We start from the raw sequence: 26633 nt of genomic DNA, 5'->3' as shown, positions 1-26633 counted from the left end.
TTTTTTCCTATGAGCAGCCCATACTTATAGAGGGAGAGCCTAGTATCTATATAAGTTATTTGGCATTTTTCTGCACAGGAGATTTGTCTATTCTCCTATTTACTTATTTATTTGATCATTTATTTATATTAGTATGGACTCATAGATATATATTTTATACTTTGGATTATAATTCAATGTATTTATTTTGTTGTTCAAATTATTCTAGCTTTGGCCATTGGGAGATCTTTTAGTTTGCCTCTTTGATGTACCCTTGTCATCATTTTTTTTTTTTTTAAAGATTTTATTTATCCATTCATAGAGACAGAGGGGGAGAGAGAGAGGCAGAGACACAGGCAGAGGGAGAAGCAGGCTCCATGCATGCAGGGAGCCCGACGTTGGACTTTATCCCGGGTCTCCAGGATCACACCTCGGGCTGCAGGCGGCGCCAAACTGCTGAGCCACCCGGGCTGCCCTTTTTTTTTTTTTTTTAAAGATTTTATTTATTTATTCATGAGAAACACAAGAGAGGAGAGGGAGAGAGGCAGAGACACAGGCAGAGGGAGAAGCAGGCTTCATGCAGGGAGCCTGACGTGGGACTCAATCCTGGGTCTCCAGGATTACGCCCTGGGCTGAAGGTGGCGCTAAACCACTGAGCCACCCAGGCTGCCCCATCATGGGTTTTTGAGTACCCTCTACTTTTTGACACTGCAGAATGCTCCAGGCTTCTTCTGTGTGGGTCCTGTTCCAGTTAGAGAACCAGCTATTTCTCTAAGCAGTCCTGATTATTTTTTTTGGTGAATGGTATTAGAAACGAAGATCTGGGCGCTAACTATGCTTGTCACTGGGGTGTTGTTGCTTCTAGGCCCTGGGATAGTACTTTTCGAAGCTTTCTTTTTTCTGCATAATTTTCCGTTTCCTCAAAGTTGCATTGATTGGCAAGAGATGTCTTTCATTAATCTTTGATAGAGCCTTTTCCCAAGTGTCTCATGATCTCTGGCTGTCCATTTCCACTTAAGAATAAATGCATCAAGAAGCTTATTGGAAGCTTGATGTTCATGGGGGGGTGGCGGGTGGTTTCTGAGAGTTTCATTGGCTGTATAGTTTCTTCCCTGAAGTATGAGTATCTAGGGTTTTTTTTCTTGGTCTGGTCAGATTCATTCTAAATCTCTGCCTCAAGGGCATAATCCTAACTGCCAACTTTGTGAGAGGCAAGTAATGGAAGAGCCTTGGGGAATCTCAACATTCAGTATGTAAAATTTTTCTTATTTTTCTGTTTTTAGAATGATACCCTTGCTCTCAGCTGTGCCTGTGGTTTCTCAGCTGTGGATGCTTGATACCTCAACAATAATCCCAAGTATAGATATATCCATTCTCTTTTAAAATTTTTTTTTTAATTTTTCAATTGAGATATAATTGACATAATATTCTATTAGTTTTAGGTGTACAACATAATGATTTTATACACACACACATATATTGCAGATGATTATCACAGTAAGTTTGGTTAACATCTGTTACCACATAGTTACATTTTTTTTTTTCCTTATATGAGAACTTTTAAGATCTACTCTCTTAGCAACTTTCAAATATACAGTTGAGTATTGTTAACTGTAGTCACCATGCTGTATATGACATCCCCAGGACTGACTTATTTTATAACTGGAAGTTTGTACTTTTTGACCATTGTCATGCATTTCACCCACCTCACTCATTCTTTTATTTATTCCTTGTAAAGGATCAGTTTTCTCCTGGTATGTTGGAGGCTGCACAGAGTGGGAAGAGTATAGGGGTGGAGGGGGTAGCTGGTTCTTTTTTCTTTTCTTTTTCTTTTTTAAAAGATTTTATTAAAAAAAAAGATTTTAGTTATTCATGAGAGAGACAGAGAGAGAGAGAGAGAGAGGGAGGGGCAGAGATGCCGGCAGAGGGGGGAGAAGCAGGCTTCATGCAAGGAGCCCAATGTGGGTTTCGAACCCAGGAATCTGGGACCATGTCCTAAGCTGAAGGCAGATGCTTAACTGCCAAGCCACCTGGGTGTCCCTGGTTCTTTTATTTATTTTTTTAATTTTTATTTATTTATGATAGTCACACAGAGAGAGAGAGGGGCAGAGACATAGGCAGAGGGAGAAGCAGGCTCCATGCACTGGGAGCCCGACGTGGGATTCGATCCTGGGTCTCCAGGATCGCGCTCTGGGCCAAAGGCAGGCGCTAAACCTCTGCGCCACCCAGGGATCCCTGGTTCTTTTATTTTTAAAAATTGAGATATAATTCATGTAACATAACTATTTTATTTTTTAAATTTATTTTTTTAAGATTTTATAAATTAACCATTTTAAAGTGTACACTTAAGTGGTTTTTAGTTTATTTACTATGTTGTGCAGCCATCTCCATGGTCTAGTTCTGGAACATTTCCATCATCCCAAACAGAAACTGCATACCTATTAGCAGTTAGTTCCCTGGTAACCACTTTCTGTTTCTGTGAATATGCCTATTCTGGATATTACATATGAATGGGGGTAATACAGTATGTAGCTTTTTGTGTCTGGCTTCTTTCACTTAGCATAATGTTTTCAAGGTTCATTTGTGTTGTAGCATGTAATAGTACTCTGTTCCTTTTTATGGCTGAATAATGTTCCATTGTATAGTTCTACAACAATTTGTTTATCTCTTTATGAGCTGATGCCAGCTGGTTCTTCCAGTAGACTTTTAATCATTCCTTCTGTTTTTAGTTCCATGTTTATCCCCATTTCCTTAAGTGCTTGATGCTATATAAGTTCCTGAGCTTTTTGGAGGTTATATTATAGCTTAGGTTTCTTTAGTCTGCTGTCAGGAACCACTCATCCATCTGCTTTCCATTTTCTAAAATTTTGTTACTATCACCTCCATTTTTATTCTGTGGCTGTGCTCCCCTAACCACCATCCCCTACTGCTGTTTTTGTGGGGCTTGGGGAGAGAGGCAGCAGAGGGAGAACTAATACATGCCTTTTGCTAACAGTTTATTTTTTAAGATTTTACTTATTTATGAGAGAGAGTGAGAGCACAGGCAGAGGGAGCAGCAGAGGAGAGAGGGAGAAGCAGGCTCCCCATTGAGCAGGGACCTTCACGCAGGGTTTAATCCCAGGATGCTGGGATCATGACCTGAGCCAAAGGCAGATTTGTTAACCATCTGAGTCACCCAGGTGTCCCTTTTGCTCACAGTGTAAAAGGTACAATTTCTTTAAACATTTTTTTAAAAAGATTTTATTCATTTATTCATGAGAGACATAGAGAGAGAGGGAGAGACACAGGCAGAGGGAGAAGCAGGCTCCATGCAGGGAGCCCAACGTGGGCGGAAGGCAGTGCCAAACCGCCGAGTCACCGGGGCTGCCCTAAAAGGTACAATTTCCATGCTGGGTCAGACTCGCGGCCCAGCAGTTATTAAGTCATGAAATGATCGAGCTGGAAAAACCTTTATAAATTAGCAACTAGACCTCTACTTAATTTTTCATGTGAGGAAAGTGAGACCCACAAGACTCAATAAATTGTTTAGGTCACACAACTAGTGAGTAGCCAAGGTAGGACCTTAACTCTGTCTCCTGCCGTCTAGGTTCATTGTGTACTGTTCATTTAGGGTGATTATTTTAAAATTTGATAGTGAGTAGAGCATGAGGGTCTCTTATATTTGTCCTGTTTCTTACTTAGGGATCCCAGTCCACTGGGTTTGCCTAAGGCCATTTTTTCTGGAGGAGCTAGCTTTTAGAGAACAGTGCCTATGTCCTCTGGGAGTCCTTACTCTATTAGTAATGCAGTATGTATGTAGTATATGTAATTCAGTACAGTATATGTATATCCAACTCACATGATAGCATTCACTGGACTGGTCTGAAACACCATGAATTTGACAGCTTGTTGCTTCCCATACTAAACAAAGCAAATTATCTAAGTTCAAGAAGTCAGCTTAACAGATGTATATCCTGTCAGGGTTTTTGGCTGGGCTAAAAGTGAAATAGCGTCTACACTTCATATTTAGCTACCAAAGTTTTGTCCTAGCTGTTGTTGGAGCAGTCCTGTCTGGATAGGTTCTCAAACCCTAGACTCTTGTTAAACCTGGGTATATAAAAAGTTTAGCCATTTAAAAAATACTAGTTGTAGGAGTTGGACTAGGTATGAAGCAGCCTGGAAGACATCAAGCAGGAGGCAAAGCATCAATAAAAGTAATGGCAGTATACCTAAAGCTAAAGTTATCTGACAAAGAAAGTATGTTGAGAAAGAAAGTGAACAGATCTACCTCAAGGGGAAAAACAAAGAGGTAACAGATGGTTTCTGTTGTTTTCATTGAAGAGCCTGGTGAGCAGCTTTTCTGGGTTAGTGCCTTAGATAGAAGAGGCCTGTAGTGTGTCCAAAGTGGGGGGGGGGGGGCAGCTCACTCCCTGCTTTCTGGTATTTATGAATGTCTGAATCCTGAGCACAGCTGATGATGTGGCCAAGGTACAGCCTGTCTCTTCAAGAAACAGGTACCCTCTCTGTGCTGCAGCAGCTATAAATTAACCTCAATTTCATATGTAGAAAGATGAAGGAGAGCAATGAGTATAGTGTTAGATGGTTTTCTCTAGCTACCAAAACTCAGCTAGTCTTAATGTGTTTTTTAGGTTGCCCCATTTAAAAAGTGCTGATAGTTGGGGAGCCTCTCTGGTTTAGTCAGTTAAGCATCTGCTTTCAGCTCAAGTCATGATCCCAAGGTCCTGGGATTGAACCCCCTGGGGGTTCAATTGGGCTCCCTGCTCAGTGGGGAATCTTCTTCTTTCTCTCCCTCTGCCTTTGTGTGCGTGCGTGCTCTTTCTGTCAAATAAATAAATAAACTTTTTTTTTTAAAGTGCCAATAGTAATGAAATAGTCATCTAAAAGGAGTAGCAAGGTTAATTTTTGTTTAGTTAGAAATTTGCATTCCTTTCTTTTATTGCACTGTGCTCCATTAGTCAGAGATGGCAGGAAATGATCTCTGATTTATATAAGACTTCAGAAAATGATCTGAAAGACAAGGAGAATTGAAATGCTGAGGCAGCAAGTGAATTGAAGGTGAAACACAAGCTGGTTTTTCAATAGACCCCAGAAACAGAAGTGTGAGTTGTTAGTATTTTGATGGGCAGCCTGTTTCAGAATGTTATTAACAGGAAAAATGCAGTGACATCTTTTAGTGCAAGAAGTAAAACTGACCATGGCATGAGTGGCCCTGAATTGGTCACCAGTGTCACCAACAGGATAAGTTTTAGGACATCCCAGAATGCCAGTATACAAATGATGGCATAATAATCTGGTTATATGCATTCCCAGAGGAAAAAAAAATTAACATTTTTGCTATAGATAATATGAGTTAGACCTTACAGGATTGGTGTAGATGTGGTGAGGTGAGAGGCAGCCTGTGTGACCCTAATGTTTTGGCCCTGGAACCAGGGATAGCTCAGCTGCCTTTGAAGAGTTTGGTCTAAGGTATAGCTCTGGATGCTTGAATTGCATTGCTTGAAGCCTCTGCTTTAAGACCTTGTCATTTTGTTAAAAACATTAAATTTATTTATTTATTTATTTATTTTTCTTTTTTTTTTTTTTAATTTTTATTTATTTATGATAGGCACACATAGAGAGAGAGAGAGGCAGAGACACAGGCAGAGGGAGAAGCAGGCTCCATGCACCGGGAGCCCGACGTGGGATTCGATCCCGGGTCTCCAGGATCGCGCCCTGGGCCAAAGGCAGGCGCCAAACCGCTGCGCCACCCAGGGATCCCTAAAAGTATATTTTTAATTTAAAAAAATTTAGGGATCCCTGGGTGGCGCAGCGGTTTGGCGCCTGCCTTTGGCCCAGGGCGCGATCCTGGAGACCCGGGATCGAATCCCACGTCGGGCTCCCGGTGCATGGAGCCTGCTTCTCCCTCTGCCTGTGTCTCTGCCTCTCTCTCTCTCTCTCTCTCTGTGTGTGACTATCATAAATAAATAAAAAAAAAAAACTAAAAAAAAAAAAAATATATATATATACTTTTAAAAATTAAACTTTTTATTTGAGGTAATTTCAGATTCATATGCAGTTGTAGGAAATAATACAAAAATGACTCTTTACCCTTTACCCAGTGGTAACATCTTACAAAGCTATTGGATGCTCTTACAACCAGGATATAGACATTAATATACTCAAGAAACAGAATAGTTATATCACCACAAGGATTCTTGGGTGTTACTCTTTTAATAGAACCCTCCCCCTTCCCATCTCTGACCTCTGGCAACCACCAATGTGTTCTTTGTTTCTAAAATTTAGTAATTTCAAGAATGTTATATAAATCGGATCATATAGTGTGTAACTTACTGGGATAGGCTTTTCTCACTTGTACACAAGTACAGGTCTGCAAGTAATGAATTATCTTAGTTTTGTTTTGCTTGAAAATGCTTTTATTTTGCCTTCTTTTTTTTAAGATTTTATTTATCTATTCATGGGAGACACACACACACAGAGAGAGAGAGAGAGAGAGAAAGAGAGAGAGGCAGAGACACAGGCAGTGAGAGAAGCAGGCCCCATGCAGGAAGCCCGATGTGGAACTCGATCTGGGTCTCCGGGATCACACCCTGGGCTGAAGGCAGGCACCAAACTGCTGAGACACCGAGGGATCCCTTTTGCCTTCATTTTTGAAGGAAATTTTTTTTTTTTTTTTCTGCTAATACAATTCTGGGTTGACAGGGTTTTGTCTCTTTCAGTACTTATATGTTGTTCCATGTCTTTTAATCTCTTGTTTCTGGTAAGAAAGCAATGGTAATTTCAGTAATTTTTTTCCTTAATGTATCATGTTTCTCTGTCTCCTTTCAAGATTTTCTCTTTAATACTCTTTTTTTCCTTTCTTTAAGAGTTTGACTGTGATTTACAATTATTTATTTTCTTGGTATGTATCCTTCTTAGAATCCACTGAATTTTGAATCTGTAAATTTATGTCTTTTAGCAAATTCGGGAAATTTTTGATCATTATTTCTTCAATTAAAAAAAAACATTTTTAGCATCATTTGCTGTCCTTTTCTTCTGGGGCTTGAATTACATGTATATTAGACTTGTTGCCCCACAGATCTCTGGGATCCTCTCCCACACTCTTGTTTTTCTCCCTAATCCTTTTTTCTCTCTGTTCTTCAGATTGGATACTTTTTGTTGATCTCTTTATTTTTATGAATTTTTTTTTTTTTTAAGTAGGCTCTACACCCAGTGTGAGGCTTGAACTTACCACCCTGAAATAAAGAGTCACATGCTGTACCAGCTGAGCCAGCCAGGCACCCCTGTTGATGATCTCTTTTTAAGTTCATTAACTCTTCTGCATCTCCAATCTACTGTTAAGTCCAACTTCTGAATAATAGGGTCTATTTTGCTGTTGAGATCTACTATTTTTTCATTCATTATGATCATAGCTGATTTTTTCCTTTTGTTTGTTTGTTTGTTTATTTATTTATTTATTTATTTAAAGTTTTATTAGTAATCTCCACACCCAATGTGGGGCTTGAATTCACAGCCCCAAGATCAAGAGTCATATACTCTACAGTTTTAGTATATGTGCTGCCGAAGTGAGCACAAGAGTCACATACTCTACAAACGAGCCAGCCAGGGACCCCAGTCATAGCTGTTTTGAAATCTTTGCGAATCCCAATATTTGGATCACATCAGGGTCAGTTTCTGTTGATTGACTCTTCTCTTGAGAATAGGTCATGTTTTCCTGTTTCTTTATATGTTAAATAATTTTATTGGGTTGTGTCCTTGATACTCCGCTGCAGTGAATGCCAGTTTAAATCTCAGTTCAGTTCCTTTAGCCCTAATTTGGTTGCTTGACGTCTGTTCTATGCACACATGATTTAGGGATTAGCCAGTGATTTTCACAGGATTTATACAGTTTGAGGCACTTTCTTTCTGGTTCTCTCTGGAATTTCCCTCTCTCACTTCTCTGTTGTGGTTGCCTTAAAGTCTGTCCTCTGGTTTGTGAAGCTAGTAAGACTACGGGTTTTTATCTGAATTTTAGTCATCTTTCATGGCACAGACTGAGACTTCTTGGGCAAAAGCCATAACAAGAGACCCTTAATTGATGTCATTACATTTTTCCAAGTTTTGACCCTCTCTCTTCCATCATAATCTACTTGCATTTTGTTACCTAGTGCCTTTAGGTAGTCGTTTTTTATATTCTGTCCACTGTTCATAGTAATCTGTAAGAGAGTTGATCTTGTAGGAGCTATTCTTCCATGACTGGAAGCAGAACCTGTATCATGCTGGATATCAATTCTTCCTCTTCTTCTTCTTCTTTTTTTTTTTTTTTTTTTTTAAGATTTTTATTTATTAGAGAGAGAATGAGCTGGGGTGGGGCTGAGGGAGAGGGATAAGCAGACTCCAACTGTGCATGATCCCAGGACTCTGAGATCATGACCTGAGCTGAAGGCAGAGGCTTAACCAACTGGTCACCCAAGTGCCCTATTCTGTTGACAAAGTCAGTTCTTTTTCATTTGTGGTTTCATAGATATTTGTATTATCCTTCCTATTTCTTCTAAGGAACCAGATATAAAAATGCCCTTAGTTCTTGCTCTTTTTTCTCTTTATTTTTTCAAACTTCAAATTTTATGTAAAGCTTAAGTGTATGTCAACTCTGATTACTGATTGGTTTAGAAATTGAAATACTTTTATATGGTATATCTTAATCCAAGATGTAGGTATAACAGATGTGTCCTGTAAATACTTTCCTGGGAAGTTATTTTTATTTTATTTTGCTTGAATCTAAGCTAACATGTTCTGGAGAAGCTTTGTGTAATTTAACATCAACCAGGTGGGAATTTGACCTTATTGGGTCTTTCTCACAAAGCTGATTGTGACATACCTTTTCATATCTGTTCTACCATTTCAAAACTATCACTGTTACACACAGATGTAATACATTTATTATAAATGTGTAACTGAGATTTTGGTGAATTTTTTATAAAAAGATTTTACTTATTTTAGAGAGAGAAAGCAAGTGTGAGGTGGGGAAGGGGCAGAGGGAGAGGGAGGGAGAATCTTTTCTTTCTCTCTCTCTCTCTCTCTTTTTTTTTAAAAGAGTTTATTTATTCATGAGAGACACAGGTAGAGGGAGAAGCAGGCTCCTTGCAGGGAGCCTGATGTGGGACTCAATCCCGGACCCTGGGATCATGCCCTGAGCTGAAGGCAGACATTCAACTGCTGAGCCACCCAGGTGTCCCAAGGAAGGGAGAATCTTAAGCAGACTCTCACCCAGTGTGGGACTTGATCTCACAACCCTTAGATCGTGACCCAAGCCAAAATCAGCAGTTGGTTGCCTAACTGAGCCACCCAAGTCTTGGTGAACATTTTCTGATGACCTTTCAGATGGCTTCAGATAGAAGTTTTGAGGCTAAGATTTTTTTAACTCAATCACATATATGTGTGTATTTAAAGAGAGAGAAGTTTGCATCCATAGGCTTCTTATGATAAAAAAGGAGAAAATAATGTCATCGTCAACCCAGAGAGCAGTTATTTAATAGTGCATATATTTTAACTGTGTATAAACCTACCCATTTAGGTTAATCTGTAAGTGGTCAGTTGTTTCCTGCCCCAAATAGGAGAAACATTTGGAGCTGTGGTTTCTGACTTATTTGGGTCATGGAACCCTTTGAGAATATGATGAAAATTGTGGGTTTTTTAAGAAAAATGTACATATTTTCATACAAAATTTTGTAAATCATTTCAGAGGGCTTAGGGGTTCCTTTGAAGCTTCTCAGTTGTAAGCATCCCTTATTTAGGATTATTCAAATTAAGCTAGTACCAACAGGCTAATAGTACAAATGTCAGTTTGTTTCTGGTTTGGTCAAAGCAGAACAAGTAAACAAAGAACCTATTAGAAGTCCTTGTAAGGCATGCAAGCTTTTATTTTTTATTTTTAAAAGATTTTTATTTATTTATTCATGAGAGACACAGAGAGAGAGGCAGAGAGGCAGCGACAGGAGAAGCAGGCTCCATGCAAGGAGCCTGATGCGGGATTTGATCCTGGGACTCCAGGATCATGCCCTGAGCCGAAGACAGACGCTCAACCACTGAGCCACCCAGACGTCCCGTGTGCAAGCTTTAAAAAAAAATTCTATTATGATTTATCTGAATTGTACTTCCCCAGGGACAGATTCACAAAGATAGACTGACACCTAGTTGATTAATTTTTAAGTTGCTGTTAGAAATGGGCCTTAGTTCTGGTATCCAGACCTTCTGACATTTGTAGACTCTGTATGTGTTAGGCAAATAAGTAGTTCTTGTTTCTAGGACAGTAGGACAGTTGTGGTTGCAATGTCTTATTCTAATATTGTTTGAATTTCCAAAGGTCTAAGTAATTGGGGATTTAAGGAATCTGTGACATATGTACAGGTTTCATGAAGTGGAGCTATGTAGGTGTTCCGGAGGCATTAAGTCTCTATGCTTCTTCTCAAAACTTAGGCCTCAGTAAATGATGAAAGACAATTGTTTGAATAAAAATATCTTAGATTTGTGAATCCCTTCTGTGACTTTTCTGACACTCTTTATAGGGTGCTGTAATGAACATGATTTGATCTCAGGGCTCTCATACCTCTTTGTACAACCCCTTTCCCCTTGTGGTGAAAATACCATGTTTCTAATACTGGTTCAGTCTAATACACAGAAGGACTTATGTCTAAGATTGGCACTCTCTTTGGTGCCTTTACTGACTCTTTAACAAGAAACCTTTACTTAGCTTATTTGAAAAAGGGGCAGGAGGTGGAGGGGTGGTATGGAGGATCTAAAGACTACTTCTGTGATTCATAGCCTTCACCTCCTCTTTGTCTATACTCCAGGTCAGCTCATCATTTTCACCTCTCGCTTCATCTCACTGGTTGTTTAAAATAGTCTCGTGTTTCATCCTTTGAATGCTCATCATGTCTTAGGGGGCACCTCATAACCATTAAAAAAAAACATCCTTCTCTAATGGCTTTCATTAAGGACAGTGGAAACTGCCCTGATTCCTGTTTCCGTTAAATATTTTGTGATTTTTAGTGAGGGGATTTTCTGGCCTAGTAAGGAAGAAATGAGCAAACTGACAACTAAAAGTGAAGAAGCTTTGAGGAAGACAGTTATCTTCTCAGAACTGAATGCAGTTTAAATATATATTCTGGGAATCTCAGACTGTAGGCAAGATCATTATGTCAGCTGCTTGCTGTTTAATTTTTTTTGTATAGTAAATGCAGACTTGCCATGGGTGGGCTCTTTACAGGTGTTACTGAAAGCTTAAGACTAGCTGTACATAGCCTTTAGGGGCTTTATTGCTCCCACTGTTACCAGCTGCCTGCTGATTTTGCCAGTCTTCTTTAGTGAAGATTACCAAATATATTTTTGAGAGATGAAATTTTGCTGGAAAAGAGTTTCAGAAAACTCAGTTTGGATTAAGGATCAGGGAATAAGAGGACTTGAAATGGTGTTCTTAGCTTTACTAATAGAATGAAAGGTGAGTCTTGTCAGAAGTTGAAAATTATGAGTAAGTGGGCTTCTTTTTTTTTTTTAATAAGTGGGCTTCTGATGGTGATTGATGATGATGGACAAAAGAGAAAGTGGAAGTGAATGTTTTAGTTATAAAATGATAACTTTCTAATTGAAATCATTAATTTCTGGAACAGGTATTTTAGAATTACTATAAACTCTTTAGAAACCTAAGATACCTCTGGGATAATTTGGAGTGAAGAACTATGCAACTTTAGGTTTATCTCAGTCCTGTGTTGGAAGAATGCATCTTCCTTAATTACCAGCTCCTTTGGGTTCCAAACCAACTTAGAAAAACTATAGTTTGAACAGAATTTATATTATCAGCTAGAACATGTGAACAGGATCCTGTGTAAACGTGCTCTGAATGGTTGGATGCAAAGATTAAAGATCTGGAGCCTCCCAGATAGTAACTTCCCTGTCAAGTGGTTATTTGTGTATGTTCTTTTTACATTTGAGAGTCAGGTCCTGAGGATAGGTGCTTCATTTGGGTTCATCTCTATCCTCTCAGTACCTAAGGTCCTTGTATGATATGATTACTCTATAAATAGGTATCAAATTCAATCGAATTATTTTTGATCCCACATATTTTTCCGTGACTCCTACTAAATTTATTTGTTCGAAATATTTAGGTGCATTTAATTTGTCCCTAACCTCTTAGGAAAAGCAGAATTTGGAGCAGGATACTGGTGGATAAAGTACCAGTGACTTTATAGTAATTTGATCTCTGTTGAGCTCTTCATCTAATTATGCTGTATTGTAATGTTTTTTCAAACTATGAAATGTGTTAGTAGCTCTGCAATTAGCATATTAGGTTTTAATGATATAGAGTAGAAATTATAAAAGGGCATCACACAGAGTAAGGGTAAGTATTTTGTGAAATTTGTTTTAGGCAAATTTATATGTATACATCATGTGTGTATTTGTTGCTTCATGATGTAATACTTGTTTCATACTGGAGTCATGGTCAAAAAAGTTTGAATAATATTGCTTTATTGTAATACTCTGTTATTTCATTTATCATATAGCATTATGCCAGTACATACAGGCTTCTAAAGCCAGGGATGGTGCCAGCCCTTTCATTTCCAGTACGACTGAAGGTAAAAAGAAAACAAAATTGAGAACACCTAAAGCTTTCTGGTGGCTTTTACATGTGTCTCTACAGTGGTATTTTGTATCTTTGATCTTCTAACTTTCTTGTGACTTTTTTTGACCGGTAGGTTTTTCATATTTGTGTTCCTCTAGGTGGTGGGTTCTTTGGTTCTTCCTCTTTACACTTTAATGTTCTTTATTCCAGTATATTCTAACGTTTTTAGAGGAAGAGGGAAAAGGTAGAGTTTCAGAATTTTTAAATGATACTCTAAAATCCACTTTATTAATGTTTTTAAATCTTTTAGTCCCTTTGTGTTTTTTCAGAGATCATAGAAATGCATACTTTATTCTGAATTTATTTTATTTATTTTTATTAAAAATGTTTTATTCTGAATTTAAAATCATTTATGCTTCTATGATACCAGTTGACTTTTTTTAAAGATATTTATTTATTTATTATTAACATTTTTTTTTATTATTTATTTATGATAGTCACACAGAGAGAGAGAGAGAGAGAGAGAGAGAGAGAGAGAGGCAGAGACATAGGCAGAGGGAGAAGCAGGCTCCATGTACCGGGAGCCCGATGTGGGATTCGATCCCGGGTCTCCAGGATTGCGCCCTGGGCCAAAGGCAGGCGCTAAACCGCTGCGCCACCCAGGGATCCCTATTTTTATTTATTTATGAAAGACACAGAGAGAGGCAGAGACACAGGCAGAGGGAGAAGCAGGCTTCATGCAGGGAACCTGACGTGGGACCTGATCCCGGGTCTCCAGGATCACATCCTAGGCCGAAGGTGGCAATAAACCACTGAGCCACCTGGGCTGCCCAATACCAGTTGACTTTAAGCGAACTAATTGTGGTTTACAGGGGAAAAAAGACGGATATAGTCCTTTGCTGTTCCTTGTGCTTTCTCTACTCTTCCAAGAAGATTAACCATTGGATTTGTAGTAATAATTCATTTCTTTTTCAAGATAAGAAAAGATAGCTAGTGGTGTCCAATATTAACCATGCTAAACCTTTTCAGCTTCTTTACTTACCTAATAACTTTAATACTTTTCCTGTTCTTAGATGGTTGGCATACTAACCCCTTTGCCTTTACTTCTGTACCTTGCTGGACTACCAAACTCAGACAGTCATAATCCTTGATGGCAAGGGACTTTGTAGAGATGATTTGCTTCATTCTTTTCTTGCAGGAGAGAATTTTGAGCAGACACCACTGAGACGAACATTCAAGTCTAAGGTCCTTGCCCGATACCCTGAGAACGTAGAATGGAATCCCTTTGACCAAGATGCAGTGGGAATGGTTAGTATTTATTAGCTACAAGTATGAAATAATTTGCAAAGTAATTTACAGTAGATTTTTGAGTCCAGAGACTGTGGTAGCTGCAGTTCCACCAACTACCAATAACTTGAAGAAGAGATTGTGTGCATATTATTCATGATTCTGCATTTTGATCAACATATCAGATACACTGGAAGTCACAATGTTTTTCTGTTTTGTCAGACAAATACATAGTAATGGCTTGGTGAACTTTGTGGTACTCAGCTATTGGTTATTTGTAGTATTGAGATTACATGATGAGTGTAATTTAAATCAGTTTTCTCTCAATCTGGGTGATATGGCAGAAATGAGTATTTTGTTTTACCCTAATTTTAGATAGAACAACATTTTTTTTTTTTTTTTTTAATTTGAGACTCAGCGAGCATGAGCTGGGGGGAGGGATAGAGGGAAAGAGAGAAGCTGACTCCCCACTGAGCACAGAGCCCAACTTGGGGCTCAGTCCTGGACCCTGAGATCATCATCTGAGCCAGAGTCAGACACTTAACTGACTGAGCCATGCTGGTACCCCAGGAGAGCATTTTAAATCTTTTTGTGTTTGTTTAAATATTTTATTTATTTATGAGAGACAGAGACAGAGAGAGAGAGAGAGAATGGCAGAGACACAGGCAGAGGGAGAAGCAGGCTCCATCCATGTAGGGAGCCCGACGTGGGACTCGATCCCAGGTCTCCAGGATCAGGCCCTGGACCGAAGGTGGCGCTAAACCGCTGAGCCACCCGGCCTGCCCAGCATTTTAAATCTTATGTAGAAGAATACTACTATGAGTGATCTAACCTTTATTAAGTATTTAACATGAATTCGTTTAATCTTCACAATATCCCTTATGTAGATGATATTAAATAAACACACACACATAGATACACATATATTTTACACATGAGGAAACTAAGATCCAAAGAGGTTAGGTAATGTGTTCAAGGTCACATAGCTAAGAAGCAATTGAGCTGCAATTTGAACACTATACCATAGTCTGGTTCCAGTGCTATGCTCTTTTTTTTTTCTTCCCTTAAGATCTATTAATTCATTCATGAGAGACAGAAAGAGGAAGAGACATAGGCAGAGGGAAAAGCAGGCTCCCTGCAGGAAGCCTGATGCAGGACTCCATCCTGGCACCCCGGGATCGTGCCCTGAGCCAAAGGCAGATACTCGACACTGAGCCACCCAGGAGTCTCCAGTGCCATGTTTTTTCTTTTCTTTTTTTTTTTTTTTAGATTTTATTTATTTATTCATGAAAAACCGAGAGAGAGAGAGAGAGAGAGAGAGAGAGAGAGAGAGAGGCAGAGACATAGGCAGAGGGAGAAGCAGGCTCCATGCAGGACCCCGATGTGGGACTCGATCCAGGGACTCCAGGATCACGCCCTGAACCAAAGGCAGATCTCTACCACTGAGCCACCCAGGCATCCCCCCAGTGCTATGTTCTTAATCACATCTTTGTACTGCCTGTATTAATTTTTAAAGCTTCTTGTGCTTTTTAGAGGATGATGATGTTTGATGCATATAATAACCCTGTGAAATAGGCAAAGTAAACTGTATTATCTTCATTTCACAGATGAGGGAACTGAGTCTTAGCCTCAAGTTTTTTTGACGCCTAGTCCAGTGCTTATTTTATTTTAATGTGCTGTATTCTAGAAACATCTAGATTTTGGGAAGTCAAGTCTAAAAGTAATGGATATGACATAATGTAGATCCTTTTATTTGTTAACTCAGGCTGCTAGTAGATCATTTATATACTCAGGTTTATGTAAAACTGGAAAATAGGGACTGGTTGATTTAGGTCAGTTTGATTAGCTATCCAAGTTTCTTTATATAACCCACCTGAGTTAAAGTGAAAAAAAAGTACATCTTTATCCTAATTATGTCATTTCCTTGTTTTATATGAAATGCTCCCTTTTTTCTATGAAAAGACAAGGTTCTCTTGACAGAATTTTGTGAGTAGAGTCTAAAACTTTATGTTTAGTTACAGAGTTGTATCTGTCTAGTTTTTAGGTATATTTCTAGCATCATTTCCCATTAAATGCTGTCATGTTTAACCATCTACCTAAATTCTCTAAGCTTTGTCTTACTTCGTTATCTTTTTTGCATTTTCTTCCTGTCCCTGAAATGCCCTCTTTCCCTTGTCTACCTAATTCTAATTCTAATGTAACCTTATCTATGAAGCCTTTTCTGACATTCCTGGGCTGGATTGTCTATTCTGTGTTGCCCTAACACTTTGTTTTTGGGTAGTCCTGATTACTGCATTACAATTTTTTTACTCGTTTGTCTCTTAGAATGGAAGATTTGTAGGGCAGGTATTTTGCTGTGTTGATCTTGGTATCCAAAACACCTAGCAGAGTAGGTACCCTGTGAGTAAATAAATAATGATGGTATTCTGAAAATAGGACCAGCAGTGATGTTCTCACCACTTGTTTCCTTGTTGTCTTTTGCAGCTATGCATGCCCAAAGGGCTAGCATTCAAGACCCAGGCTGATCCCAGGGAGCCCCAGTTCCATGCTTTTATTATCACAAGGGAGGATGGCTCTCGGACATTTGGGTTTGCCCTCACATTTTATGAGGAGGTGACTAGCAAGCAGATCTGCAGTGCGATGCAGACCCTCTACCACATGCATAATGCTGAGTATGATGTCCTACATTCTCCCTCTGCTGATGGCCGAGATCACGGTGGCATGGAGGATGGTGAAGGCACTCCTGGGACCAAGCTTCAGCGCTTCAACTCCTATGACATTAGCCGGGACACGCTCTACGTCTCTAAATGCATCTGCCTCATCACACCCATGTCCTTCATGAAAGCATGTCGGAGTGTGCTGGAACAGCTTCACCAGGCAGTCACTTCACCTCAGCCCCCTCCACTGCCCCTTGAGAGCTACATATACAATGTACTCTATGAGGTGCCACTCCCACCTCCTGGCCGGTCTTTGAAGTTTTCTGGGGTCTATGGGCCAATAATCTGCCAGAGACCAAGTACCAACGAGCTTCCCTTATTTGACTTTCCTGTCAAAGAGGTCTTTGAACTGCTCGGGGTAGAAAATGTGTTTCAACTTTTTACTTGTGCCCTTCTGGAATTTCAAATCCTGCTCTATTCACAGCGTAAGTCAGTGTTTACTAGAGCTTTTTCCCTGTGTAGGGCTTCCCAACTTTCCATATTAAATGCAGTGGAACTAACTGTAAAGGTCAAGGGCTGTTATAATTTGAGCAAAACTCAGGTCTTTTCTTTTGCAGGTAGGTTGTAGATGGCAAACTGATGCAACACTAGTGGGCCTCAGTTTCTAATTGGTTATCATCATGGCCTTGGGCTGGGCACTTCAGCCTGGGAGGGAATCCTTGCTTCCTGACATCCTCTCTAGTTGATGCTGAAAAGAGGGGCAGGAAATGATGGTTCTGGAAAGCTGACTTTCCATCATTCTGCAGTTATTTCTGCCCCTTCTGCAGGCTGACAGTAAAACTGAGGATTCACAAGTGATGATCCTTCATATATTTGGAAGAATGTATTTGAGAAAATGAAGATGTATTGCTTCTTTCTGTTGTTATAACTGAATTGGTTTTTATAAATTAGAGGTGAACTGAATGTGAGCAGCAATTTGGACAAAATAGTAAAGTAGATCAGAAGGAAACAGATGTTTATTAAATGAACCAGGAAAATAACATAAAATTTATTCATTCAGTACATATTTATTGAGAGCCTGCCATGTGCTAGGCATTGTTTCAGAGGCTAGATATATGATGGTAGACAAAACAGATAAAAATCCTTCCTATTATAGAACTGATATTTTAGTGGGGAAGGAGGGATGATTAAATAAATAAATAGAGTTTATAGTGTGTAAGGTGGCAATAACATCTGTGGAGAAAAATAAAACAGGAAAGAGGGCGGATGGTATTTGAGGAAGGGAAGTTCAGGTTTTTTTTTTTTTTTTTTAAGATGTATTTATTAGAGGGAGAGGGAGAAACAGGCTCCCAGCTGAGTGCGGAGCCCAACATGGGATCCCAGGACCCTGGGATCATGCCCTGAGGCAAAGGCAGATGCTTAACCAACTGAGCCACCCAGGCACCCCTCCAGTTTTTAATAGAGTGATTGATTTAAGCCCTCTCTGAGCGATCCTTGTTAATATCTGTAGGAAAAGTATTCTAGGCAAAGGGCATAGCACATACAAAGATTTAGAGACAAGAATGTGTTTGTTATGTTCAAGAACTGAGAAAACTAGGTGGATGGTATGGAGTGAAAGAGCAGGAATATAGAAGCAGATGTTGTTAGACTTAACAGGACCCTAGATTTTACCATCCTGTAGGCCATTGTAAGGACTTTGTTATTCTGAGATGCCTAGTCATTGTAGGATTTAAGTTGGTTGACTTTATTTGGAAGTAGCTTCCAGTTTTATGGAGGAGTTGCAAGAAATGTTGAAAGAACTTTTGTATATTCTCCCACAGTTCACCAGTTATTAACATTGGGCCACATTTGTCTTACCATTCTCTCTCTCTCTCTGTTTATATGTAAATGTAATTGAACCACTGAGAATCATTGCAGAAGCTATGTCCCTTGACATATGTGTCCCCCATAGCTATGTCCCTAAATGTGTCAGCTTTTATTCATAAGAGCTAGGACATTTCTTACATAACCATAGTATGATTATTAGATTTTTAGGAAATGTAACATTGTTATAATACTGTATTCAGGTTTCACCATTGTCTCAAAAAATGTTGGCTTTAATAATTTTTTTTTTAAATCCCTGACCCAGGATCTTGTCTAATAACATGCATTGCTTTTTCTTGTTACTTCTTCAGATCTTTCATGATATGAACATTTTTGAAGAGTGCAGGCAAGGCATTTTGTAGAATGTCCGTCAGTTTGATTTTGTCTGATGTTTCCTCATGATTTAGATTCAGGTTATAAACTTTGGCTATAATATACAGAAGTGATCTTGTGATTCTCTCAGTGCATTGTATCAGGAAGCACATAATGTGTATTTTTTTTTTTAATTTTTTTTTTTTTATGATAGTCACAGAGAGAGAGAGAGAGAGAGAGAGAGAGAGAGAGAAGCAGGCTCCATGCACCAGGAGCCCGACGTGGGATTCGATCCCGGGTCTCCAGGATCGCACTCTGGGCCAAAGGCAGGCGCCAAACAGCTGCGCCACCCAGGGATCCCCATAATGTGTATTTTTATCATGACAGGAGGCACTTGATGTCAGTTTGCCCATCTTTGGTAATGTTCATTTGATCACTTAGTTAAGATTATGTCTGCAAAATTTCTTCACTGGAAAGTTATCCTTTTTCCCTTTGTAATTAGTAATTTGTGAGGAGTTAACTCTGTAGATATACTATTCCTCTTTGAAGTTTTGCCAATAGATTTACCATCCATTAGTGATTCTAGTCTGAATTAGTTATTACCATGATGGTTACAAAATGGTGATTTTCTAGCTCCACCTATATTTATTTATTTATTTATATTTTATTTATTTTTTAATAGATTCATTTATTTGTTTGAGAGAGTTGCACATACAAGCAGGAGAAGCAGAGGGAGAGGGAAAGAAAATCTGAAGCAAACTTTATGCTGAGTGAGAGCCTGTCATGGGGCTCACTCTCATGACCCGGAGATTATGACCTGAGCTAAAACCAAGAGTTGGACGCTTAAACGACTGTGTGACTGGGGCACCCCTCCATCTTTATTTATTTTTCAATTTTTTAAAAAGATTTTATTTGGGGATCCCTGGATGACTCAGCGGTTTAGCGCCTGCCTTTGGCCCAGGGCGCGATCCTGGAGTCCCGGGATCGAGTCCTACGTCGGGCTCCCAGCATGGAGCCTGCTTCTCCCTCCTCCTGTGTCTCTGCCTTCCTCTCTCTCTCTCTCTCTCTCTCTCTCATGTCTATCATGAATAAATAAATAAATCTTAAAAAAAAAAGATTTTATTTATTCATTCATGAGAGACACAGAGAGAGAGGCAGAGGCAGAGGGAGAAGCAGACTCCATGCAGGGAGCCTGATATGGAACTCGATCCTAGGACCACGGGATCACTAACCAAGCCTAAGGCAGATCCTCAACCACTGAGCCACCAAGGCGTCCCTCCATCTATGTTTATAATATGTCATTGTACTACAAGGAATAACATTCATTTTTCCTTGTTTATTATTATATGGACTCATAGACTTTTATTAAGTAGATTAGGTATCTGTAATCCAGTGGGGTTGTTTTAAAAGTGGGAAAAGGAGGATTAAAACCAGAAATATGATAGATGACATTTTTCCATACATTTCTCCTTCTTAAATTTCCCAGAATATGAGTTATTGTAACAATAATAAGAATTTTAAGAGGTTTGAATGCGATTGAGAAGATTTGTGTATAGAATCAAGTGGAACTGAGGACCTAAACCCATGTTTATAGGATGGTCAGGAAAAAGCTTTTTCCAAAAAAATTCCTGGACACTGTTGAGCATGGCTGACAGTAAAATGGAGTGGCCTTTTATTGGATGTAGTTTATGCTCTCTATTAATAGAGTAGTTTAAAAAATTCAGTTTGATTTTCTTGAAATAGTTTTTATTTATGATTCAGAGGCTTTAGGGAGATGAAAATCTTTCTTGCCTTCCAAAGACATGTCATGAGCATTCACAGTATTGCCTACTATGTATCGTGACTAATGAATGGAAAAGAAGTGTAATTTAGGGAAAAAGAATGCAGGGGGAAATTGTAAGATTCTCAAAGTATAACCTGTTGGGTGACTGAACTGACAGTTTTAAGAATTTTTTTTTTAACCTGTATAAATCATTTTACCTCCTTCTGGATAGTATTTGTTCTTTTGTCTATATAAAGATTTCTTAATAGGATATTTTTTACCTAAAGAGAAGTTCTTTACCTGATATGTGTTAGTAGGGTAGGTTGGATAATTGAAAAAGTTATTCAAATCTGAGAATCATAAAAATGATTTATATATCCATTAAACATTGTATTTTAGCTTGAAACATGACAGTATAGACATTAGTCTTTTGATGAGAGGTCTAGGTATTTCCTTTGATTATGGGTCCACTAATCAGATGTCTACTTTGTCTTGTATAAGCCATACCCATAATGCATTCACCAGGGTTTCCAGCTACATTTTTTTTAAAGGAGAGTGAGAACATAATGAACCTTGCAAAAGAACCAGAATGGAAACTACCTATAGATTTTTACATTTTTCCCTGTTATTTTGCATTTACTGCCTTATAATATGCCTAATTCAGTTGGAGTATTTTTTAGCCTCTGTGCATTATTCAGTTCTTTCCTTCTTTCTTTCTTTATTAATCAATCAATTATTTTGAGAGGGAGAGGGAGAGAAAGAACACATGCTTGGGTGGGGAGAGGCAGAAGTTGAAAGAGAGAGAAAATCCTAAACAGCCTCCATGCCCAGCAGGGAGCCTGACATGGGCTCAGTCTCAGGAACCTGAGATCATGACTGAGCCAAAATCAAGAATCAGAGGCTTAACCAACTGAGCCACCCAGGCATCCTTACTCAGTCTTGTCTTTTTTTTTTTTTTTTTTTTAAGATTTATTTATTTTTGGCAGGGAGAGGGCCAGAGGGAGAGTGAGAGAAACCTCAAGCAGACTCCCCGCTAAGCATGGAGCCCAACTTGGGGCTTAATGCCAGGACCCTGATATCATGACATGAGCCAAAATCATGAGTTGGATGCTTAATTGGCTGAGCTACCCAGGTATCCCTCAGTCTTTTTAAAACATCTAATTTTGTTTTCAAAGAAACGATTCTGGTTTTTTTTTTTTTTTTGTCCTCATTTTACCATTTATTTATTTATTTAATATTTGGTTACATTATATAATCCAGTAGTAAATTCAGCTAGCACAGACAAGTCTGGGAATAAATGCCCCTGATTCTTGTTAAGCATACATTAGTATTTTTTTGCAAAAGTAATGCATGCTTAAGGCATACACTCATAACAATTCTGGTGTGTCTTAGGGCTCAGTTAGTTGAGGATCTCCCCTCAGTTCAGGTCAGGATCCCCTCCTGGGATTGAGCCCTGTATCAAGTTCCCTGAACATCAGGGAGACTGCTCCCTCTCCCTCTGCTCCTCCCCCTACTCATTCTCTTTTTTTCTCTCTTTCTTGCTCACTCTCCCTCTGAAATAAAATCTTTTTTTTTTTTTTTTAATTTTTATTTATTTATGATAGTCACACAGAGAGAGAGAGGCAGAGACATAGGCAGAGGGAGAAGCAGGCTCCATGCACCGGGAGCCCGACGTGGGACTCGATCCCGGGTCTCCAGGATCACACCCTGGGCCAAAGGCAGGCGCTAAACCGCTGCACCACCCAGGGTTCCCTGAAATAAAATCTTAAAAAAACAAAACAAAACAAAACAAAATTCCAAATGGAATACAATGAAATCTTCCCTTACTGACTCCTTAGTAGCCAGAGATCAAGTTTCTTGTGTGTCCCTAATGAAAATTAATAATAATTTATTTTTAAAAAGATTTTATTTTTTTGAGAGAGGAGAGGAGTGGAGAGGAGAGAGCATGCATATGAGTGAGGGGAGGGGAGCCCGATGAGGGCCCAGTCCTACAACCCCAGGATCATGACCTGAGTAGAAAGCAGACCCTTAACCAACTGAGCCACCCAGGTGCCCCCCAAATAATATTTTTTAAAAAAACAAATAAATAATGTGTGGACAAACAAAGCAGAGAAGATTGAAAGTTTCCCTTTTTCACCTAAACTCCTCCTCTTAAGGAGTAATCTCTTAATTTTTTTTAGTGCCCCCTCTCAAATATTTTTAAACATTGAACTGTTTTTATGTGAAGTGTTGTGTAAATAGGTATTGTAATATTCTTTATACATGTATATTATACATGTATGTTAAAATTAATGTTGAAATTTAACATACTGTACGTATGTTTTAAATATGGTATATTAAAACTTAGGAAAACCTTACAGTCATACGGTAGGAATTTCAGCACATTACAAAAGAGTGTGTAAGTGAAGCATAAGACTTCCACCTCTGGCCCCTGGTTTTCCTTCAGACAGATTATCACTATTTCATGTTTCTTTCCAGACATAATCCTGTATATACAACATAAATACTGTTTAGAAACAACACAAATGGAAGCATGCTAATTGTTTTGCACTTTCATTTAATAATGTATCTTGGAGGGACACCTTGGTGGCTTAGAGGTTGGTTGTCTTGCCTTTGGCTCAGGGGATGATCCCGGGTCTGGGGATTGAGTCCCACATGAGGCTCCCCTTGAGAATCCTGCTTCTCCCTCTGTGTCTCTGCCTCTCTCTCTGTGTCTCTCATGAATAAATAAATAAAATCTTTAAAAAAAATGTATCTTGGAGATAATTGGGACATAGAGATTAAGTTGTTTCCTAAGAACAAAGAGTGCATTATAAACATTTTTTCCAGTTTTCACAGAAGTGTGAGTATGCAAGGACAGTTTGTGATTCAGTTTCCAATGTGTAGAACTGGTCCTGTAGTTTGGACTTATGTGTAGAGTGATCCCAAGGCTATTGTCTTTCTCTGCACAGAGACAAGCCATAAAAACATGCTGGTTCCTCTCTGCCCCCTTCACCCACTCAGTAGTGGTGGTTGTAATCCCACTATGTTTTGCATTATCTCCTTTTGTTAAAAGTAATTGCTCATTAATCAGTATGGGAACTTGAAGAGAATAGTTGCCTAGAGCCATAGTGTCTCCAGTTGATTTTGATTGTTTGAAATGCTTTGGATGTATATGACCTTTAGCTATTTCCTATTTATTGGTTTCACCTTCTTGTAATGGTGAGCACAGACACAGGCAATGGCAAAGAGGTACTGATTTTATCATTTGTACTGGTGTACAGAAAGGGATTTTTGTGCTGTTGCTTACAGCTCTTGGAGGTCAGCATCCTAGCATGGGTACCGCAGATTACTGGATCCTTGAAATATTGTTGGTTAGGCCACCCTTCAAAGTGGGATGTTGTTTTTTTTTTAAATATAAAACTGTAGAGAAAAAAACTCCTGACAACTCAAACCAGAAAGGCCACACAATTCCAAATTTGTAGTGCCTGTGAAACTAAACCAGATAAATGGAAAGTGAGTTAACCTTGAGAGAGATTATCTGTGACCTGCAAAAGTGTTTTGTTTCTAAGAATCCCACAATTTCAAGTGTATCGCAAGGAATTCTTCAGAGATTTCAATCTGAGGCAAACAAAGTTATCTACTCTTAAGAAATAAGTGGGCTGAGTTTTAGATACTAGGTTAGATTTATCCTGAAGAATAGGGAAAAACTGGAAACTAGATTTCTGTGCTATTGGAAAACCTGCTTTAATGGAGCACAGAAAGCCTCTTCCTTCAGACTCTAGCATGCCCTGTTTTATGGTTATAGAATAGATGTTGCCACACACTGCAGCTAAGTACTGTTAGTAGTAGTACAGTGCCAGTATGTCTCATAACAAAGGCATTTTGGGAACCCATTTACTCAGATTGTCTGTTGGCCTTGTTAGATGTTACTGTCCCTAAGCAGACATGCCAGGAATGCCAGCCTTATAAAGCACCTGCTTTATTGACTTTGGGTAAAGGACTTTTTTTTGTTTTCTCATGATTGAAAAGGCCTCTGGTACTCCTGCCTTTCCCCATTCTCCCCTTAAAATCCTGCAGTAGTGTGTGAATGTGTATGTATACACACTAAAGATGGGGTGGGATATTTTAGTGTAATATTTATTCAAAATATGTTTAAGAGCCAGTCTTAGGGCATAGTAAGACTAAGCTTTAAATATCACTTGACGGTTTTCTCCCATGCTTTTGCATTCTTTTGATTCATCTTAATTTTGAACTTTACAATAAATTCTTAAGGTGTCTGAGATTCTCAGGATTATTGCTCTTGAGTAGATTATTTACAGACATATGTAGAAAAATATAATTGAGGTCTCATCTAGAGAATCATTAGACGTTTTTTTAAAGGTTTTATTTATTTTGGAGCATGTGTGTGTGAGTATGGGGAGGGAGAGAATCTCAGGCAGATTGCCTGCTAAATGGACCCTGATGCAGGGCTCCATGGAGGGCTTGATCTCATGACTCTGAGATCACAACCTTAGCTGAAACCAAGAGCCAGCCACTTAACCAACTCAGCCACCCAAGCGCTCCTCATTAGATTCTTAATGATTGTTGGAATGTCATTGAGCAGAAGATTAAAAAGCCAAGTTGTACGGGCATCCCGTGGAATTGAGGTATCACAGAAGAGGCTGAAGGCAGAGTTTGCAGTGGTCTAAATTTTGTTATTTTACCTTCATGTGGGGCTAAATACTTTTTCTGAAATCAGAGATTAACTCTTCAAAGATTGCTTTTTTTGTAATTTGGGAAATGTTTTTGTTCCTTGAATGATGGGTGGGAATTTTCCCTAAATGGTTTTTATTTTATTTTTTTTAAGATTTTATTTTATTTATTTATGAGAGACACTGAGAGAGAGGCAGAGACACAGACAGAGGGAGAAGCAGGCTCCTTGCAGGGAGCTGGATGCAGGATTCGGTCCTAGAACCGCTGGATCATGCCCTGAGCTGAAGGCAGACGCTCAACCACTGAGCCACCCAGGCATCCCCATTAAATACTTTTAATATAGGAATGATGATGCTTTGTGTGGGCACAATGAAAAATGAGATAGACTCTCTCCTTGAACTTGTCTTAGTTTCCCTTGATCTTTAGTGAACATGAGTAGCTTATGTCCTTTTGTCCTTCTGCTAAGCCAGTTTTGTTTTGTTTTAATTGATCAAATCTCTGAGTTCACTTTTAGGCACTGATCTGTCTGTACCTTAGTTTGACCAAAGAAGCATATGAGGCATTTTCCTGTACAGCCCTTAAATGTTTGAGATGATGAAGCTTTAGTCATTAATTTCTATATATTTGTATTACTAGATAAACTATTTCCAAGTTATGTTCTTCTTTGCTTAGCCAGGAGTAAGGTGATAAGGCAATTTTCAAAGTATTATTAGTGAACAAATATGGGATACTTGGCTAAACTTCTTCCTAGTTGATACATATCAGCTCCTGCTCAATTTTTACTCAATCTTCCTCATTTTTTGGGGAAGCTTTTTGTTACTTACAACTCCTTTATGAGTGAAGATATTATTGATTTAAGTGATGGGGTGAATTTTTAGTACATGAAACCACTTTAACCCTTAATAAAAGCTCTTTTGAAATCAGCCATTCCAGAGGATATTACTCATATGATTTTAAAATTTATGTTCCTGTTTTGTACTTAAATACCTGCAACCATTATACAATTTGTGAATAGTAATTTTAAAAATTTTACTTTTAGCCAGTCCATTTTATCAGCTTTGCCAATGTATTTATTACTTATTTTTTTAATAAAATGGGTCTAGAAATTGTGTTCTAAAGGAAAGCTAAACTTTGAACACAAACTTTCCCTTCTAAACCAATATCTCTGGGGCATCTAGGTGGCTTGGTTGGTTGAGTGTCTGCCTTTGGCTCAGGTCATGATCCTGGGGTCCTGAGATCGAGCCCTACATTGAGCTCCCTGTTCAGAGCCTGCTTCTCCCTCTCCCTTTGCCTGTCACTCTTCCTGCTTGTGCTCACTCTGTCAAATAAATAAATAAACAAACCAAGATCTCTGACCTAGAATAAGAGTTTTGAGGCATGAAAGTCAGTCTTCTAAGTCTTTCAAATTCTCAGGAAGCTTTTATTGAAGTGTTAAAATAATACATTTGTGCTATTCCCACTCAGGAAAAGTTCCAGGTAGAGGACAGACTTGGCTAGTGTGGAAAAC

The 26633-nt window shown here is 38.8% G+C and overlaps 1 protein-coding gene across 2 annotated transcripts in view; it reads left to right on the top strand.

Moving 5' to 3' along the window:
* Window positions 1–26633, top strand: part of DENND5A (DENN domain containing 5A) — a 108521-nt gene that overhangs the window by 29415 nt on the left and 52473 nt on the right. For both annotated transcript variants that reach the window (XM_038569011.1, XM_038569010.1), the window contains exons 2-4: window positions 12513–12584; window positions 13770–13879; window positions 16343–17000. In XM_038569011.1, coding sequence (XP_038424939.1) covers window positions 12513–12584; window positions 13770–13879; window positions 16343–17000 — 840 coding nt within the window. The remainder of the gene's footprint in view (window positions 1–12512; window positions 12585–13769; window positions 13880–16342; window positions 17001–26633) is intronic.

This window comes from Canis lupus, chromosome 21 (genome assembly GCF_011100685.1).
Source record: "Canis lupus familiaris isolate Mischka breed German Shepherd chromosome 21, alternate assembly UU_Cfam_GSD_1.0, whole genome shotgun sequence".
In the NCBI taxonomy this organism is placed as follows: Eukaryota; Metazoa; Chordata; class Mammalia; order Carnivora; family Canidae; genus Canis; species Canis lupus.
Note: the sequence above shows the minus strand (reverse complement) of the source record. Positions and strands in the feature narration are given on the sequence as shown.